At 36.2% G+C, this 20900-nt stretch overlaps 1 protein-coding gene across 1 annotated transcript in view; it reads right to left on the bottom strand.

Moving 5' to 3' along the window:
- The window catches only part of LOC306881975 (testican-2-like), a gene marked incomplete at its 5' end in the record, with an annotated part of 31482 nt that extends 11624 nt beyond the window's left edge, over nt 1-19858 (bottom strand). Inside the window, 4 exons of the mRNA XM_079436377.1 lie at nt 1013-1121; nt 1739-1853; nt 8231-8276; nt 19670-19858. Coding sequence (XP_079292503.1) covers nt 1013-1121; nt 1739-1853; nt 8231-8276; nt 19670-19858 — 459 coding nt within the window. The remainder of the gene's footprint in view (nt 1-1012; nt 1122-1738; nt 1854-8230; nt 8277-19669) is intronic.
- Nucleotides 19859-20900: the final 1042 nt, after the last annotated feature.

The following is a 20900-nucleotide window of genomic DNA, read 5'->3' as shown; positions in this document are numbered from 1 at the left end:
CTGGTGCAGACAAGACATCTCCATTAAAAGAAGCTGATGTCAACCTTCATTTCTTCCCTCACAAGGTCAGAAATAGATATAATGGAGATAATACATAATTCAACAGAACAGTTCTTTCATCCCCAAGTACCCAGAATCTCTTCAGACAATTCTTTGACTTTTAAGGATGTCAAGGGCCAGAATGTAAGGTATAATAGACACCATTATCCATACTGCACAAGCAGATTGATCCATGAGTCACACAGAAAATAACAGAGATAGAAAAAAAAAAATTTTTTTTTTTTTTGAATGGCACAGAATAACAAGAATAGAAATAACGTCATGATGCATTCATTGTCCAAAGTTGCAGGATAGTGAAAGGATTATGACATTTCTCTTCAGGTTTGTTGACAGGACTAAGAAAATATTTCTGCCTGATCTGACTCTTAAAAATTACCTTAGCTAGTGTTAATTATTTTCCTAAAGTTTTTAATTATATTGATATTATATTATACTGGACATTATTTATCATTATTATTAACAATATTAAAGTGGCCATTATTACAATGATTCACTTAAAACAACAAACTTACTAAGTACTTTTGCTTCCCTTTAATGAGACATGTCCTATTTGTCTTTCACAAATTATTGTGTGCACTCTGAGAAAATGTTCTGGGGGCATTCATGAGGAAATGTTCTCCAAGAAAGGCCTAGCGGCAAATTTCTTTATAAATGAATCCAGATGGGACGTTTAACAAAATTAATGAAAGATATATGTGGTCTTTCTTGTGTGGTGGGATTCAGAAGCTCAACAAGTATGAAATATCACCTTTGACAGAAATACATCATCAATTTACACAAATGTTGGATGAAATGAATGCAGTTAAAACATTATTAAGCATGATTCATTATTTGAATCTACTGTCAGCCACAGAAGTTCAATTTTGTTTTAAAGATAAGCAAAACCTATCAGAGCTGAACTGTTCAGCTTATTTTAATACAATTAAAGGAAGTTGAATGCAGTGTGAGGTACCTGAGAGGCGTAGTTGTGTCCATCAGAGCCACAAACGGGACCAGAGGAAGATACTGGGCAAGCTTTACAGTTACTCTCCTGCTGCTGTCTAATGACCTGCTGCTTCAACCTAAAACACATCAGTCAATATTAACATGCCATCAATAATATCATCAATATTCAATATGAGATATAAACTGAGGCATGCTTGAGTATTAGTCACTCAAATGCACATGAATAGTGCATCATTGGCACATTTTTTAATTAAAAGTTCACAAAATGTTCTCTGTAATCAATTGTGTGCTACAATGAGAACCAGCCCCTAATGAACAGCCTCAGGAACAAGTTCAATTTGTAAAAAGAACAAATGTCCAGGGACTAAATCTGTGTACCTCACAATGTGCCACCAGACAACACATGCCTGCTTTAATAAATTGCTCTTATTTCACCTCTATAAAAATGTGACTTTCTCTTCACAAGTGAATGAACATTTTCTAATGCTTGTGGAAATAAACAGATCATAAACAGTGCTCATTCGCACTCAGCCAATCATCTGAACCTTAAAAGCTCAGAAATGTGATTCTTCATGATATGAATAATGAAAAGCTAGATTGGACAGTTACATTTTGCACAGTGCCTTAGAATTTCACCCAGTTTCTTTTATTCATATGCCCTAAAAAACAAACACTATCCTGTCATGTATTACTGTTATGTGTATGAAGACAGTCCTGTAGCTGAAGGGCTCACCTGTGCTCCAGCTTTTTGCGGTTGACGCACACAGCATGCTGGTAGCCCTGAGCGACACACATCTTATGCCGGCTGCATTTGACCTTCTGGCAAGGATCCTTAGTAGTGTCCACATCTGTAATGAAGAGAGATGTACCCCAATCTGCTATGCATTCAGGTTTTTTTTTTTTTTGGATGCTCCCAGGATTTTATTAGATTTTGCTCCCTGAGATTTCAATATTGTAAACTTTCAATAAATATTATGAATAATGTATTTAATTCCAATAAAGCATTTAATATTTATTCATATTTAATTATTATAGTTTTTTAAATTTATTATTAAACGGATCATATGATGTGATTTCAAGTTTTCCTTTCTCTTTGGAGTGTTTCGTTGTGAAAGCGAAAGTACTTTGTTTGGGCTTCCAAAGAGGACACAACTAGAAATCAGTGGTTAAGTTGTATTTACAACATTGTTCCAGAACAGTTCAACCCAAATATTAGAGTGTGTGTGCAGCACATTTTACGGAGGACTATTTCCTGAACCTGGGAGAGTAACCTACAATGATAGCTGTGCACAAAGGCTGTTTCTATAAAGTGGGGCAATTCCAACTGTGCAAGGACAGTTTGACGCTTCTGACTCACAGCCTGTAAGTACGTTTTTTTATTTAAAGAATTTGCCACTGACAATTCAAATGCGAGTTTTGAGCAGTGTAGAGTAGTGCTTGTTGTTTGTTGTTCCTCCGATCACAAATGCAAACATGGTAATGTTTATGCTGCGCGATACAACGCGACACGTAAAAAGACAGTATAAGTCATTATAATCAGTAACTATGTCCCCACTGGATGCAACAAAGGCCTCGTTTATAATGGGTTTTATTGTTTTAGCATCGTTGCGCCGGGACACGGTATCACCATACGGTAAGGGGCATAACAATTTTATACGCTTGAGGTATTTGGTCAAACAAAACGCACTGGATAGCTGGCCAATGAGAGCACGCCTCGCTTCTCAGAACGATGAGCTTTGTAAAAATCGGCGCGTTTCAGAAAAGCGGAGCATAGAGGAGCAACAATAATGTACAGTATGTGGAAAATAATGTGTTTTTTTAATCTTAAACCGCATAAACACATTGCATTACACCAAATACACAAGATAATGTTCTTTTTAGCAACATCATATGACCCCTTTAAATGCTGCCACCACAACCTGAATCGGTGTTATTTTAGTAACTGATACACTATTGTGTATGTTTTTGATTATTAATTTAATTTTGATAAATATTTGAGTTTTTATTTTAATTTTAGGTAAAGTTTTTGTAATTTTTATTATTTTTTAAGAATAATGTATTGTCTATACAGTTTTTTTTAAAATTTTCATTTCAGTTGTAATTATTTTAGTAAAAAAAAAAAAAAAAGTTAAAAATGAAAATAAGAAATGCTGCCTTGGCAACTAGCTGAAATAAAATATATATATATATTTTTTAATTTAATTTAATTTAATTTATTTATTTTATTTAAAGTAACATTTTTATGGTTTTAGTTAACAATAATATACTATAATATAGCATATTATATACAATAAATATTACAGCATATTATATACAATATATAAGCAGCAGGACAATTACGATATTGTTTTTAATGCACATTTTTTATATTTATATTTATTTTATTAATTTAAAATGTATACATTTTTTTGTTAATTTAAAAATGTATTCATGAATCTTTAGGGAAACTCCTATTAAACCAAAAGAAACATCATGACAAGCACCCTTTGATTCATATTTAAGAATGCAAAATACAAACATTTTGACAAATTCAAAAGCCCCTGTCCATCCTCAATGCTCTCTATGCCACAGCCTTTTTACTGTATGTTTTTCAGTAAGCCATCATAATTACACCATATACCTTATCTCACCATACTACATATAATATTACAAAAAACTCATAATCCTCACTGCACAAAAAAACAATATCTCAAGACTGACAGATTATTACGATCTATACACAACGGCACAAGGTTGATCAGTAAGCTTCACTTCATCACAACAGGCTCAAGCAGACACAAGAATAATGATTTTGCTATAGCAACAGTCCAACTCCAGAGTGAGGACTGATTAGCTGCTAATATAAGTAAAAAAAAAAAGAAACAAAGAACTCTCTCTGTCTCTCTCTGTCATCACTCCCTTTAACATTAAATATATCACTCCCTTATCACTTATCTGTCCCTATATCATCACTCCCTTTAACATTAAATATATCTTACAATCAGTGACCTTGTGAGCTTGTCCCTATAAAATACATAACGAAGGTCTCCATGTGTAAGCGATGCCAAATCTGGCTTAGAGAGTTGAGGAATCTAGTCCATTCACCACCGCATCCTTTGTTTACACTCAGGGCAGCATTTAATGTGATCATTACAATCGCCGAGTAGAAGTACGCAGCTAGTGACTCTATCAAGCAAAGCCAGTGGCTGAGCTAATGCAGATCACATCGGCAGCCAGAGCCACTTAACGCTGAGCATAGCAGACCAACTCGTGGGGAAAGGTTCACAGAGATAAGGATGCGATACATGTTGTGTACACAGGAAAGAGAAAATACAATCACGCTGATAAATAAAACACGCACGCTGATTGAATAAAGATGTCTCCATTAGTTTTTAACGAACTGAAGCTTTGTATCCTGTTGATGGCCTATTAATTCTGGTACAGGCTGACTCAACAGACTGCTGAGATGTTCTTTTCACAGGTACACACACTGGGAATGTGAAAAAAAAACATGTGCTTGTGATAAATCTGTCCACATACTAGCAACACTTGATCTATTGATACACATTCAACTTACAGGATGTGTGCAGCTCATATGAGATCATAACATCATATCTGACACGGATGATTAGCCATAGATATGCATTCATCTGTGCTGCTGTGAAAGTTTTGCCTTCAGGACTCAGGATAAAAAAGAAATACATGAACTACTGCTTAAAAGTGTAGGGTAGGTACTTAAAAAAAATTTAAAATTATACATTCAGTGTATGCAATAATTTGAGTGCCTATTCAAGAATCCACAAATGTTTTCAGAAAAATATTAAGCAGCACAACTGTTTCAGTAATGATAATAATAAGATATATTTTCTTGAGCACCAAATCTGCATATTAGAATAATTTCTGAAGGATCATGTGACATCGACTGGACTGGACAAGACAGGAATAAATTACAAATTTTTTAAATATTCAAATAAAAAACGGTTCTTTTAAATTGTAATGATATTTTATAATGTTATAATTTTTTACTGTATTTTTAATCAAATAAAAAGCAAAAACATAAAATCAAAAAACATAAAAAAAAACCTTACTGACCCCAAACTGAATGACAGTGTATGTGAATGTGTTCATTACACTTTTTGGTGTGAAAGGACTTTTACATTTGTAAGAATTAGAACTTCTTGTATTAAAAACAATCAAGCCCTGCTCATATTTAAAAAGTAACGCAAAAGTAACGTAATGCATTACTTTCCATAAAAAGTAGCTAAGTAACGTAATTAGTTACTTTTTTAGGGAGTAATGCAATATTGTAATGCATTACTTTTAAAAGTAACTTTCCCCAACACTGGTGACAACTGCTGTGTTGATAACTTGTAAAATGCAAATTTGTTCCTCATTAAAAAGGTAAGGATCAGTGCTACCTTCCAAGAAGACACTGTAAATAAGGCTCTTTGGGAATTTTGGCTGCTTCGGTATCTGTTAGCTGTCTGACGCCTGAAAATCGAAACATGGAGAGCAGATGCTCTTCAAATATCAGACTATAAATAAAGTCTTACAAGGCCAATTAGACACCAACATAAAGTAGATAATTGATACTATTAAACATTTCTTCTACACTGCAGATTTATCTCATCTAATTCCTATCGTGCCACAACAAGGGTGTATTTTAACACTCTTAAAACTTGGGAAGAACAATCTCTTTAATATATTTCAAATAGATTTCCTTTTACTTTTGAAATTCCTTCTTCAGAAATTGCAGCCCTTTACAAAATACAAGGGATTGTGACACTATAAGATCAGTGAGCTGTTCCTTGTTTTTCTCTTTGAAAGAAAAAAGGATCTGAATTTGACTGATGCCTGCACTGGCTGCTTTTAAGTGGAAACATAATGTTTCTTGGGGCGTTGAGGGCTGGGACAAATCTCTTATCACTGCCTCATTAATTATCTCATAAAGGAGACAAAATGCATTCAATGCGGTAAGACAAATAGCTTTTATTTAATACATTTTTAAAAATAAGTAAGTCCATATATTTGTATACACATGTTTTTCAATTCCTAAAAATGGGACACTCAAGTTAAAAAAAGTTAAACTTTAAAAACTCATCTTGAGACCTTGCATTGTTCCCTACATTCCATTTCCTGCGTCTCACGCTTTTTAAAGTTAAAGGAACACTCCACTTTTTTTGAAAATAGGCTCATTTTACAACTCCCCTAGAGTTAAACAGTTGAGTTTTACCGTTTTTGAATCCATTCAGCCGATCTTTGGGTGCAGCAGGCACAATAATATTACACAACGCCTGAAAGTAGTCCCCCAGCAATATCATAACTGTTACCTAGCTGGGGACTACTTTCAGGCGCTGTGTAATATCATTGCGCCTGCTGCACCCATGGTACGGCAGCAAAGTTCCTTGATTATTACGCCGGAATGACAGTATAGTTCCTAGCCATATTGGCCTAGAAAATCGCAACTTTTCATTTTCCGTCGGTCTTAGTAGCAGATGTAACTCCAGAAGAGTCGAGCTTTAAATAGGAAAATTATCTAAACTCTTTGGTCATTTTGAGCGAGATGCTAATGGTCTAATCCGATTTAATGATCTGTGCTATGCTATGCTAAGCTAAGCTAAGCTAAAAGTGCTACCACCAGACCAGGAGATCGGCTGAATGGATTCAAAAACGGTAAAACTCAACTGTTTAACTCTAGGGAGTTATAAAATGAGCCTATTTTTTTTAAAAGTGGAGTGTTCCTTTAAAACGTCTTCTGTATGAATGACCTCTAACAAGAGTCCATAAAATGTATTGTGTTATTTTGAATACAGTTTCAGTATTTATTTTTCACAGGTGTTTTACACATATTTTGAACAACACATTGGGTTAAAAGAACCAGTAAGGTGAAATGTCAGTAAACTTAACGGAAAATGTCCTGGAAGACAATTACAAGTACCTTTTCCATTTTTCTATGGATTTTTTCTTACAGTGTATGACCACATTATGTATGTGATTAATACTGGTTTTAATACTTAAGTGTTCAAATTATTAATAGCACAAATAAGAACTCTTAATATCTAATTTATCATTATATGTGTGAAATCTTGCTCTCTAACAACTGTGACAAATGGATCTGGTAATAATTCCCTATTGTCAAAGAGAATGAGTTCAAATAATGAGTTTCAAACTAAAGATTTGTGGTGGGGAGTAGTGACGACTGTGCAAGAAGCTTTAGTGCCAGCTCAAAAAAAAAAAAAAAAAAAAAAAAGGACCATCGGGTTCGTGGACCTCTGTTCTTGGACATATGAAGCTTAAGTGGATTTGTGCTTTGAAGGAACAAAGCCAGTGTCAGTCAGTGCCAAATCAAGCCTCCGGGGCTCTTACTGGGCCTTCAGTGGACCTAGCAATTATCCATTAATTACATCCTGAGATATTTGCTAATGGACTCCTTCATTCTGAGGACTTCATTTCAACTGAAGAATCAAGACATAATGTTCAAATGTGCCCGGGCAGTCTCTTTACTCTAGCAAAACGAGGAGATGACCTCATCTCTTGTGAAAGCAATTAGTGTTTGGCAACGAAGAAGAAAAGAAGGGCTGTCTGCTGTGACAAACATACGCAGACCACAGTCAAGCCTAACTGCACCATTGAATGATGATTACAGTGCTTGCACACCACCGTTAGGGGTTTGTTTTAAAACACTAAATATAACATTTCTGACTAAATTAATTCAATAATTAATTCACATTAAAGTGCTTAACATGCTGTGGGGTTCAAACTTTAATTCTAGACTATTTAAATTTTTGTTTAAAACATACTTTTTTTAAATTAGATTAGCTAATAAAGTTTGAAAAAATCTCCCACTAACTTTGAAAATTTTCAAATCTATTCAAATCATTGTAATATTTGCAAACTGAGTACTACTCTTTCTTACATCTATTTGCATACTGAACTCTGATTGGTCCTGACTTCCTTGAATATATTACACTGCAGCTGTGTTAACTCTTGTGTGCAACTGACAGAAAACAAAATGCAGGTTGAGTATCATGATAACAGAAGACTTAATTTACACAGAAAAAAAAACAAAACTAAAACTGGCACCAATTAGACTGAATATTAACCTAATGTAAAATCCAGCTCCATTTGAAAATAAACTAGGTCATTGTTCAGCACATCATGCGATTTGGGCACTTAAATAGAATGGTTAAAAGATCACTCCAGTAAATGTAATGTGATACTGTTACCAATATTAAAGATGACTTACTTTCATTCGAGCCTTGACTTTCATCCCATGATCTGATGTAATCGTCCTGACAAAAACACAGAAGTGAAGAGTAATACTGTGCATCTATCATTAACCAAACTTAAAAGTACAATACTAATACTTTAATTGTGAAAAGCAGTGAAAAAGCACTAATGGAAAAAGGAGGAATGGAACTTAGGAAAAAATCTGAAAGGCAGATAAGACCAAAAAAAGTTGAACGCTTAAATGAAATGTCAAATGAAGATGCATGAGCAACTTAGATTGCATAAAAAATGGGTTACAGCTTTGATAGCGAATATTAGAACAAGCATTTTAAAAGAGACATCAAACACAAGCAAAGTCATGATACAGCACTACTGACCTCCACTTCCTGGTGAAATGTAAGAAGGATGATTCAAAGACAAAAGAGAAAGAGACAGTTAGAGGAGAGCGATGCATCTGAGGAGCAACTATCTAAAAAAAAGACTGCTAAAAACATCTAATTGCCTCCTGGGTAAAACTTGGAATATATCCTTGATATTCCCTCATGTGTCCTTATAAAAGAGGCTGTTGCTGCTGTAAGATAATTATACACTCGGTGCTCATAACTTGAAATATTTCAGCACTCTGACTAATAATAATAATAACAACATTTTTTGTAAAGTTCACAAGCTTTTTAGTGCCATCAGCAGTCATTTATCTTTTCAGTTGAAGGTGTAAACAGGAAGTGAAATTGCTTATTGACTGAATTTGGCTTTGTCAGCTACAACAGCGCTATAAATTATTATTTTTCAGCAGCAAATGTTTAAATCACAAGTCAAGTTGCAATACAAATGCTTTATCACTCCTGAAATGTAGACCATTAAAAAATGACATTTTCATGTCCACATCATGAATATATACCAACCACTTTTGTGAGTCTTGATGAAATACATTATTGCTAAATTTATTTAAGACCTCATTTATTTAAATCAGTTTGTGCTGTCTTGGCAAAGTAGATACTGTGTGGTGTACTGAGACATTAGATGTCCATATCAGTAAACATCAAATGGACAGAGTGGTAAAATCTCTTGAATATATATTTTTTATCTTTCATTTATGCAAATTGTAGCAGCCACCCATGCAAACACAGCCGTAAATTCTTTTGATATGCACTTTCATTAAGAGGAGAATTGTACACTCAGTAAGCGTGAAGTATGTGGAAAATATTGTGTCACATCAATGTGTTCCCCCTCGCTGAAAAGATGCAAGAATGAGTCAGAGTAGCGAAATATCGCCATGGCTAACAGAAATATTGCCACAACATATCCCCATCATCTCATTTTATATGACAATCATCACAACACATCATCAAGATTTCTTAAAAGCTTAAGATTTTTTCAAGCTTAATAGAGAGCAACAGTGCCCAGCCACATTTCAGCAGCATTTTCACTTCAGCAAGTATTTTTCCCATAGGAATAAAAAAAAAAAAAAATCTTTATTTAAGAGTTATAACCCATTAATTAAATCAACAAGCTATGAACTTTACAAACTTTAATTTGAAGCAAACAACCGTAGTGAAAAATAAATGCCAAGATCTGTCATGAAACTCTAGATGGTGCAGGCAGATTGATATAAATTGGTATTTGCAGCGATAAACTTGGCACTTGCTGATTGGTTCAGCTAATGAGCTCACTGCCTCACATTTAAATGGCTGGTTAGCATTCACTCGAGCAGAAGCGCACTCTTAGAGTTCCTCTGAAACCCTCCACCTTCCCTAGCTCCACCTGTATAGACCTGCTACGGGTTATTATATACGCTATTTGTGCAGCAGCAGTATGCCTTAAATACTCACAGCACCGTATCGTTCCTGTACTTGCTTTGCAGCAGAAGCAATAATCTACAATAACAGCAATAACCAACAGCAGCAGCAATTAAGCAGCAGCAGTGTAGCAGATCTATTCCGCCAAGACCAAATACATTAACACTGTCATATCCATTACCATGCTAAAATCTACCGAGAGTTGTCATGATACAAATATACTAAAATGTATTTAAAATACATTTATTTCATGCTACGTTTACTACAAATACATTTACATATGTACACTGTATTTTTTATACTAAACTGGTATACTTAAAGTCTGCTAAACTGAAACAAATAATTTTGTACTTAATGCACTTTAATTGTGCCAAAGTAGTGTTGATGTCCAAATAAACATATACTGAAGTATATTTGATTGTGTTAAAGTGGAACTATTGCAAGTGTACTCTTTGGTAAACTTTAAATATCTTTGCATTTAAAGAGCAATATTATTCAAAGATCTTACAATCCTCATCAATAGTGACATCAAATATAAATACATCATAATATTCATAATACATCAAATACATCATAATATTTATATAACTTATCATTAAAGGGGACCTATTATGCAAAAATCACTTTTATAAGGTGTTTGAACACAGTTGTGTGGCTGCAGTGTGTGAAAACAACCAGCCTATAATGGTAAAAATCCACCCACTCATTTTTTTATAATCTAAAAAAATAAACAGTCTCTCAGAACAAGCAGTTTCAGATTCTCCCTCTGTTCACGTCACAGAGGGGAAAAAGTGTTGGCGCCCATTTGTGACGCTGCCCCATAAGCATAGACACAGCCCTGAGTGAGAAGCAGCAGTCTGACTCCGCCATTACTGATTACTTGCTGTAGCCGCTGGAGATATACAATGTCAATGCCAAAGAGGCATTTCAAGTGTTGGGTTTTGGGATGCACTAACGGACATAGCAGTCTCCATAGACTCCCTCCATCTGAGGACACTGTGGTTAAGTTTCATTGTCTAAGGAAATGTCCTGGAAAAAATCTGTAAACTCTCTAATACGTGTAGGGACCAATACCAATGCTTCGTGCGCGAACGTCAGCTTCAGAAAAAGTGAGTATCACGCGTTTGTTTTCCAAATTGCCCCTCTGAAAGAGCTTCTTGGCACTCTGTAAGGCTAATGATGCTAAAGCTACCATCATCTCTGCCTGTTTTCACTGGTGCTGCCTTCATGAATGATCGTGAATAGGAATGTGGTAGTTAAAAGTTGCATATGAAAGCAATGTGAGTCGATCGCTTGAGTTTGTTGAGCTCATAATCACGAGTGGGACTTATAAGATGCTTTATGCATCTTATAAATGCATGCCATGCATCATGAGACCAGATATGTTGTTATTTTTTATCCCGCCGTGCTCCCTGTCTGTGTAATTCATAACTAATTCATAAATAAATTTATTATGCACAGTACAATCAGATGACTGACGTTTAAACAGAGTATGTTTTCTGTAAAGATAACAGGCTTGTACTAATAGTGAAATGTTTATTTGCAAAGGCTAGCACTGCTACTGCGGAGCTTGAGCTCTTGAAGCTCCGCCCTCTTCTCAGGAAGCACCAGCTCATTTGCATTAAAGCAACATACTCAAATACAGCGCATTTTGGCTCATACCCTAAAAGTGGCAATTTTAACAAGCTATTGGTAGTTTGAGCTAAAACGTAACATACACACTCTGGGGATATCAGAGACTTATTATAATAGGCATAATAGGTCTCCTTTAAAACTCATTTCCCCTGTGGAGAAAATTAAAATTCCGGAACCTGAACCACTCTATAGGAAGTAAGCAAAAGTGGCTCAACCAATGGCAGACGTTTTGGCCAGGGCTATCTATTTAACTAACCAACAGAAGAAGAAGAGGGCACCCAGAGGACACCTGTTTGGGAACAATCATTATTTTTTATCATAAGGTGCCGCTGGTGGCTCAGAAATTATTTTCTTTAATGAAGGACATATCAATTTTATGAATCATCATATCGCTTTAACATACGTCAGTACAAAATGTGATGACATGGATGCGGATTCCTAACAATTTGTTGTATTTTAGAGCATAGAGACATTTCAGAGTCAGCAGCACTTGACTACAGTTCATCTACAGTTGAGCATCTCCTGTATCCGGAGTCAGCTCATCTTTGGCCTGCCTTGAGTGAAGGCTGCCAGGACTATCCCTCAGAGGACACTGGTCTCATCAAAAACACCACAGAACACATCAACCCTTCCTGTGCCGACTGACAGCTATTTTATGCCTCATATCTCTGCAATGTAATCGGGCATGTCTGAACATGCACTCTGTAAATTCAACTTTGATTTGGAGGCCCTCAAAACACCTGTGTATGTTTATATGACATACAAGCATTTGACTGGCACCTGAGAAGAAGATGAAAAGTGACTCACACACACACACACACACACACACACGTGTGTGTGTGTGTGTGTGTGTGTGTGTGTGTGTGTGTGTGTGTTCAAGCAGCAGTTGGTGGGTGAACTGGATCTGTCTTTTTCACTCAAACTTGACAGTTACATCACAATGCAGAGAAAAAATGCAGGAACGTACCATTGTGCTCCTGTGTTGCTGCTGCTAAGAAAACATCTGCGACAGTGACACAGCACAAAGACATCAGGGAACTAAAATCACTAAAATATGGGTTTATTGAGAGTGACCGTTTCAAAACTATCAGATGACGGCAGAAGTTCATTTAAATGTTATAAACTCACCAATATGGCAATCAGAAAAAAATATAACGTATTTACCAGTCATTTCACAGGTTTCATGTAATGTCATATCCTTCCACCTGGAAGGCAAAACAAGGCTTTCTTCTGCTGCCTGCCAGCCAGTTGTTACTAAGTCCTAATGTACTAAGACAGTGATATTAAATGACAAATTCAGTATACAACTTATTGATGGTGCATACATACAGTTATTGATGTACATGCAAGCAGATGAGCACAAAATATCATTGTTACACACAAAGTTTCACATTAAGCGCTTTACCATAGAAAACCATTATAAAGAAAATGCTTAACTTGCATTTTGATGCATTGCGTTCATATTATTGGCTTATCTGATTGACTGTATATAGTATGCATAAGCAATGAATTGTATTTTTGATCGTTTGATATCTCTCTTACATTAAACCACATTAAGCATTTTACACAACAAGAATTTTTGAATAATATCCAAATCATGAAAAATTACTCTCATGATCTGATTCTTGAGTTAATCATAAAAGATTCAGCCTTGAACCTGCTGTGAACTTTCAATCCGACTCACTCAGAAAGTGAAAGTGAATCAGTTCACAACCCTTACTGAGCTATGAGTAGTTTTTGGATTTGTCAGTTTCTCAATAAATCAGAACCGTGATGAGTGATTCAGGTTTGTGAGACATCCATCAGTCTATTTCCTAACTGGGTGTTAATATATGACAATGTGTAAACAAGGATATACACTGCAGAGTTTTGTTGCAAAAATGAGTGTAATGATGGTATTATAAAAATATATATTAACATTTTTCCCAAACAGGCACAGATATTCTACAAAACAGTGATATACTGTATATTTTATGGCACACATACAATCAGGATCAGTAGAATAATAGCATTTCAGTACATAGCAGAGTTGTTAAAGGCTAAAGTAAGAAGTTCTGCCATTAATCAGCTGATGCACTACTGAACAATAGTGTTCACCATGCGATTCTTTCATATGTCAAAAAAAGTAATTTAACTCAAAATATTTCATTTTAGGAGCCAGCCCTTGTCACTTTTTTGTCTGACACACTGCTTTCAGCTTATATCCTCCCACTTTGTTGTCTCTTTAATTTCATGTCATGCCTTGTAACCTTGAGGGGATTCAAATTTGGCTGTGACTATTTCACATTTTCTGTTTCCACACATTCTAGAGATTCGCTCTGACAAGTTTTGCATGCTCAAAATTACTTCTTGTTGGAGGCGCACAGTGAAGCAGTCTTCCATAATTGATTAAAGCCGGATGGACCCTGGTGGTAATGACCTCACAATGGCCTCACACCTACGCATTCATCACTCCACCGTGTTGCCGGCAATCATACAGGCTCCTCGCAGTTCATAAACACCCCAGGCATGATGCTGAGGACCCACACATCCATTCTCCCTTTGACTCTGCATCTAATCGGCCGTGTTCCACAAGCCAAGAAATCAAGAGAAAAAACAGATACTGCATTATATATCGGAACCTTCCCAACTATGTTTTCACTGTCACACCATGGCTATGGTTGACAGGCAAGCACAAGCCTCCCACTTGATTTATGCATTGGGCCTTTTCCGACTGGGCTTTTCAGATTAACCGCACATGGGCACATCAAAAGTGCTGCTAACAGCCCACTCCCTTGACTGTGAACATATCCTGGCTTTCCTCATGTAGAAAAAAACATCTGGCCTGCCATTCTGTTTTTGTAGTGCCAACAGCGGCAGACAGCTGCTCCAGGACAGAACTCCAAAGAGAGTGCTGATTTCTCGGTGACAATACCCTGAGAGCATTTGTCACTGACTCATGCCTTTAAGTGGTAACATATAACTGAGGGTGAAAGCCTTGTGGTGACTTTTAGTGTTATCTCTTAGACACATAAGAGGTTACCGCATGCACTTTGATGCATGATAAATTTTACAAATTGAGATTGCTTGACTTGAAGCCTGACTCATTGTAAACAGATGAAGTGATCCTCTGCTTGAAGTGATCCTGAAGCCATTCTCTGCTTGTGAATGGAAGAAGTGAGAGAATCAAAGGGGGCGGGGGGGGTTGACAGGCTTGACAGTTCTTGCCCTCCTGCATACCTTCACAGAGATCTTTAGGCTTAATACAGCCTCATTAATGCTGGAGGCAAAATGCACTTTAATTTCAAAGTCACTTAAATTGGACATTTTCAAAAAAACATATTTTTTTCAAATACATTGGAAATAAATGCCACCTTCATCAAGGATGAGCAGTCTTGGGGTGAAAATAACATTGTCATGCTTGTATTTGTAATTTTGTTAGGTCATCTTGATCTTGAGAGAACACGGTGTTTGGTACCCAGACTCCCAGGGGCAGCAGGAAACAAGTCAAGAGAGTGACAGAAAAGTAAGTATTGCACATATTGGAAAAGGAAGGACATGTTAAAAGAGTTGTAAGACCAATTCCATGTCTGGAACTGGACCAAAGCCTCCAAAAATTAGCCTGGGAATGCCACCTGCACTCTCCAGATAAAAAGTCCAATTGCAAGAAAGACCCAGACCCCAGGAGTAGAATGATGAAAGGCCAGTTTCTCTCCACTCAATTAAAGCCCACCTACACTCCTGGTCTATAGGTAAGACGTGGTGCTGCAATGCCCTCACTCGCTTTTGTCAACAGCCATCCTACCGCACTCAATTTCCCTTGCCCCGCAGGCCCACAACCTCCTTCTCCGGACAATCCGGCCTATTGAGTCTCTCAAATGGGGCTGAGAGTGACAAACAGATGTGCATAAACATGCATCAACTGTGTTCCAAAAAAAGCATAATGTTTTGCATTTGAGTGCACTGAATGCTAATGGCTGAGATCTTAATGGGGTATTTTGGTGTATCACCTTAAACTGCATTATCTGTAATTATGGACCATATGCTATGCTGCTCTGGCAGTTGCGAGGGCATTCCCACCTCCACAAGCATGCGACTGGAATCTTGATGGACTGAGGCCATGACGGGGCCAGCGCTGAGGTTCTCTGCAGTAGGTCTGCACATCCAACTGGCTTGTCAGTTGAGATCACTCACTTCTCCTGACAGCCAAATAGTGATGCATTTGCATACCGCCAGGTTATTTTAAACTACATTCATCAGCGACAACACATACTTGCTTAGCTTTTAAACAAAGCCCTCGACAGAGTTCTGTCCAAAAAAGAGACTGATGCATTCAGTATTTAAGCCACAGTGAAAATTTCATAAATTAAGAAAAAGACACATCCAAAGTAATCACAGGGAACAGGCTTCCTCCACCCACCCTGAAAAACAAAATGAGCATTTTAAAGGAAATGCCAATGAATGGTTAAATGGAAGACCATTTTCAGTGTAGGCTTGAATTTTTTTTGCCTCATTAAAAATGTAGTGGAGGAATAACAGGTGCAAGCCAACACAGTGTTCCGGAGCTAAGGGAAAGCACTGATTTTTAATGAGCTTCTTCTACATCGAGAAGGGGGGGGGGGGGGGGGCGTTTGCCAGCCACCGGAGAATTGGCCAGAGCTGCTGGTTGTTTACTTACAGTAGCATAGATAACGGATTCACTCCTGGTTTCTCTCTTTAACAGCTGGGTAAGGTGTGGGGTGAAATAAGACTGAGTCGTTTACCCTCAGCATCTCTATAAGCATTTACAGATAATGAACACAAACATATCATCCAGGATGTTTAATAGGAAAAAAGTCCAAGCGAGCAAACGTGCACTAAATTTATCCATTTCATCATTTTTTTTTTTTACTCCCTTGAATTATATTTATCATATCTCATATATATGTAGACTATAATGTTGGAAATATCTGATATATAGCTCACTTCAAAATTAATGTTGCAAAGGCAATTGTGAATATAATTGTGTCCAATATAAATTTGTCATTTTAAACGACCCAGTCTATTACATTCTTGCAGTATATTTGGTATTAAATACTGACCATGAAATAAGATTTAATTTTCCACTTGTATGGAAATAGATAAGCCAAAAATGGCTCTGATTCAGTCAGTTGTTAAGAATGTAATGCAATATAATCTAATGCAGTCAGTGGGATTTAAAAATAAATAATCAAAACTCAATGTAAATCGAACAAATTTTACACTTTGGAAGTCTCAAAACATTATAAGCATTATAAAATTAATCAACCAAAACTTTTATTTAGAATTACTTTTATATGAACTTCACTTAATATGTTAAAATGAGACATGCTTGACTAAGATTCCCAGATGGGACCAAATTATGATGTGCTGTATAGCTTTGACATGCCCTGACTATTCTCCTAAAGCAGAACGTTTTCAGACCAATGTCTTGACTTTAAAGACGTCTATTTTAGATTGATTTCGTCTGTAAGAAGGGTAGACAGACTGGCTGAAAGATCTTTGTGTCAACTTTCAATTTTCAGGTATCATATCTCATATGATATCATGGATTTGACAAAACAAGGTAATAAAAACTATCCGCATACCTTAACAGGACCCTTGAATTACAGAAGGCCTGATAGCAGGTTGGTAGTTCACATACAGTTTTTTGAAACATTTAGGCTGCTGTGATATTTCAAGTAATCATAAAAGAAATTCATAAAATCATAAAAAAAACCACATGGCTTCAATACATAATACTAATATACATATATATATAATTTAAATATTTTCATTTATAATAAAATTAAAAGTAATCAGAGCTCAGACACCTCCTAAGAGTTCTCAAATACACTTCAATATCAGTCTCATTACAATGATCTCATGATCTCATACTGAAAATGTTATAAATCAACCAAGAATGGAATACACAATGAATATGAAATATTAATGTCAAATTACACGCCTCTATGTGCATCAGCGTGTGCTCATGAGCCTTTCATGTTCTGCTGCTTTCATCAGTGTTCGCTTGAGTTATATCATTATTCTGCTCTGAGAACCTCAGAGGACTTTAAAAGCCAGCATCAATTTGGATTATTTGCCTTTGTCACAAGCAACACTTTAAAGATGAAATAAGATGTGTTCAGAGACAGATTAATTTTCAGAGTCTACATCAGTTCCATCTCTGTCTCTGATCAAAGATAACAGGTGACTGTTAAAAAGGCACTGAACTGTGTCAGAGGGCCTGTTGATGTCTCAGAATCCTTGCAATCTCAGAATAATAAATACATTCATAAGCATGGTTTACCATGATATGAAACTACATATAAATGCATTTTAATATTGATTCTTTGTTTTGACAGGAGCTAGGGTTGAGACAGTCTGTGCGAGCGCATTAAAATCAATATCCAATTACAATGCAAATTATGTTAATTCATGAAGTGTGTGGTTGAGCATATATCAAGGTGAGAAGTTACGCATTTGGCAGTCAAATGAAATATTTTTAAGGCAGTCAGCTATAATTAAAGCTGAGAGAGAACAGAGAAGTTTACTTTTTTGGTTTATATTCTTGTTCAAGGGGTCCTGATTCTATCATATCCTGCACATACTGCATGTTAAAGAAAAAAAATCTGGGATAAAATACAGTTTTTCATTAATCATTCACAATTAGGATCTTCCCATCTGTGCAATTACATGACAACCCAAACAAAACAGCAGACAGCATGTCATGGGCCAGTGCTATTCAGTGCTACTGAAGTGTGTCACCTCCAGTACAGTTCAAGAAACAGCAGCAAGAACGACCTGCATTTTAATTAGATGGTCGAGTCAGAGACAGCGAAAGGGCTGAGACTTGTTTTCTCAAAGCTGTTTTGGTTTTCGGTGTTGGACAAGCATCGCTCCTCTGCTATTCATATGTTTGAGATGGTGTGATCAATAGCCATTGATTGGAGAATATAGAGTCTGCTGCAGGGCCTACTTTGAATGTAAGCCACTGATGTAGAAATGCTGTGTCCATCTATTTATAATCCCAGTCTAATTCACACTTAATCTTTTCATTCCCACATTTTGATAAATTCCGGGTTCTCGTAGATGTGTTTTTCCACCGTAATCATTTAAGGAGTTATACACTTAATCCAGTTCTAGAAGGGTAAAAATAGCTAATGGCCAATAGCCAAACACTGATGGAGATAAATCACAGTTTCTATTGGACGGTTTAATGTTTCATTTGGAGCAGCAAAACTCAACAGAAAACAACCCAGGACCTTTTAGTTTACAAGAACAGTAGGTCACCTGCAAACTATAAATAAACACAAGTCTTAATGTTAATCATCACCATACGTAATTTTGATAGTGTTGCATATTCATTGATTTTTGACTAACAAAAGATGTTTTTCCTTACAATGTCTTGGATGATTTTATGCATATTCACAAAGAAATTCCAGCGAATAAAGGATCGAATAACATACCTGTACAAGGACACATGCTACAACATGACCTTTGAGAGATAAATCAATCCATAAATCTCCCTCTGAATAAAGGTGAAGTTCTAATCAATTATTAAAGTTGCCTATTATTACATCACATCAACCAGCTGGGCAATGACACTCTAATGCAATCTGCTTTATTCTGTAATCAAACCTATTGTTAATTAAACAAACAACAACAGATGGTACAATGTTACCAAGTAGGCTATATTTAATGTTTGACTGAATATCTGAGCATTTTAAGAGCATTTTACCTTTACACGATACATCCAAAGGTTTGTCTATAGTCTTTTATAGATAGTTGTATATATTTAAAACATTTTAGTATATTTACAGCATGAACTCAACAGTTCAGCCTATTCTATCACAACAGCTATTTATTATCTTAAATGCAACTGCTTTGAAAAGGAAGATTGATTTCTAAGGGAATGCTGAGGACTAATGGTGTTTTAGGAATAAGCTTAACCATTCTTAACACTTTCTAACAATCGGTATATTGACACGAGCTAAAGCAGATGGAGTCAGGTAATGTCATCATTCATCGCCTCAAAGATAACTCACATCTCTGAAGCGGTTCCAGTGCTTGATCTTGCGACTGTACTGGGAAATGGTGGACAGCCACTGTTCATCTTCCATGAAATTCCCCGTTTTCTCCGCTTCTTTCCCGCTCGTAACGTCCACCTGCACGGAAAACCGTACGAGCATCAGCAAGGGGACGAGAAAACATCCCAGAGAATTCATCCACACCATTATTCCGCTTGTCTGATGTCTCGATTCTTCTGCTTTAAAGGGCAAGAGACGGATGCTGAGATTACAGTGAAGTGTGACCTGATTACAGGATGCGTCTTCCCTCTATAGAGAGAGAGAGAGAGAGAGAGAGACGCGAAGAGCTGCTGCTATCAAGCTTGCCAGTAAACGCGCGCTCGGAATTTCATTCAATTCTGCTGTCATTATAGCTATTATAGGATCATTCGAGATGTCAGTTAGCCCATCACCACTTAAAACAGAAAATAATCATGGGAAAATAAACGTGTTCCACACTTTTACCTTCCATGCGTTTTTAAAACAGAAGTATGTTTCACTTAGACCGCAGGATGGCCACTAGAATATAAAACAAATGTACCATTTCATTTGATTTTCTTGTTTTTAAATGTATGCATAATAATAACGTATATATTTTAGTGTCGCTATATGTTTTGTCACTACTGTTTTGTAAACATTCCTACAATTATATAAAAAGTAGCAAATATTATAGTCGTCTTTCTATATTTAATTGATATATTTCTTATATATGAGATACTGAGACTTAAATAATTGAGGTGAATCTAAATATCTCAAACTATTTATTTACAATTGGAGAAAAATTTACAGATGTGGGGATCTTTATGCAGGTTAGTACATAAATACTCCAGTATAAGAGGACAATAGAGACCACCATTATGAGTGCTTCATTGCTCATTCATTACTCATTCACTCAACCTATTTCTTGAAAAAACCGCTTCCCTTTTTTAAGGAAACAAGTGACTTGCTGAATTTGACTCATTTCCTATTTCTACACTCTAAAAAATGCTGGGTTAAATACAACCCAGTGCTGGGTAAATATTGTTGTTGGTTGTTTTCAACCAACAGTTGGGTTACATGTTTGGTTAAATGTAACCCAGCCGCTTGGTTGTATTTAACCTAGCATTTTTAGAGTGTACAATACTTTATTGCAGGAATTGTAGAAGCTCTGTTTTTATGATTGAATCATTCACTCAACCAATTTACTCAAAAATTAATTCATTTTAATTAG

The sequence above is a fragment of the Barbus barbus genome (genome assembly GCF_936440315.1).
Source record: "Barbus barbus genome assembly, chromosome: 16".
NCBI classification, from domain to species: domain Eukaryota; kingdom Metazoa; phylum Chordata; class Actinopteri; order Cypriniformes; family Cyprinidae; genus Barbus; species Barbus barbus.
This window is presented reverse-complemented; position numbering and strand designations above follow the sequence as displayed.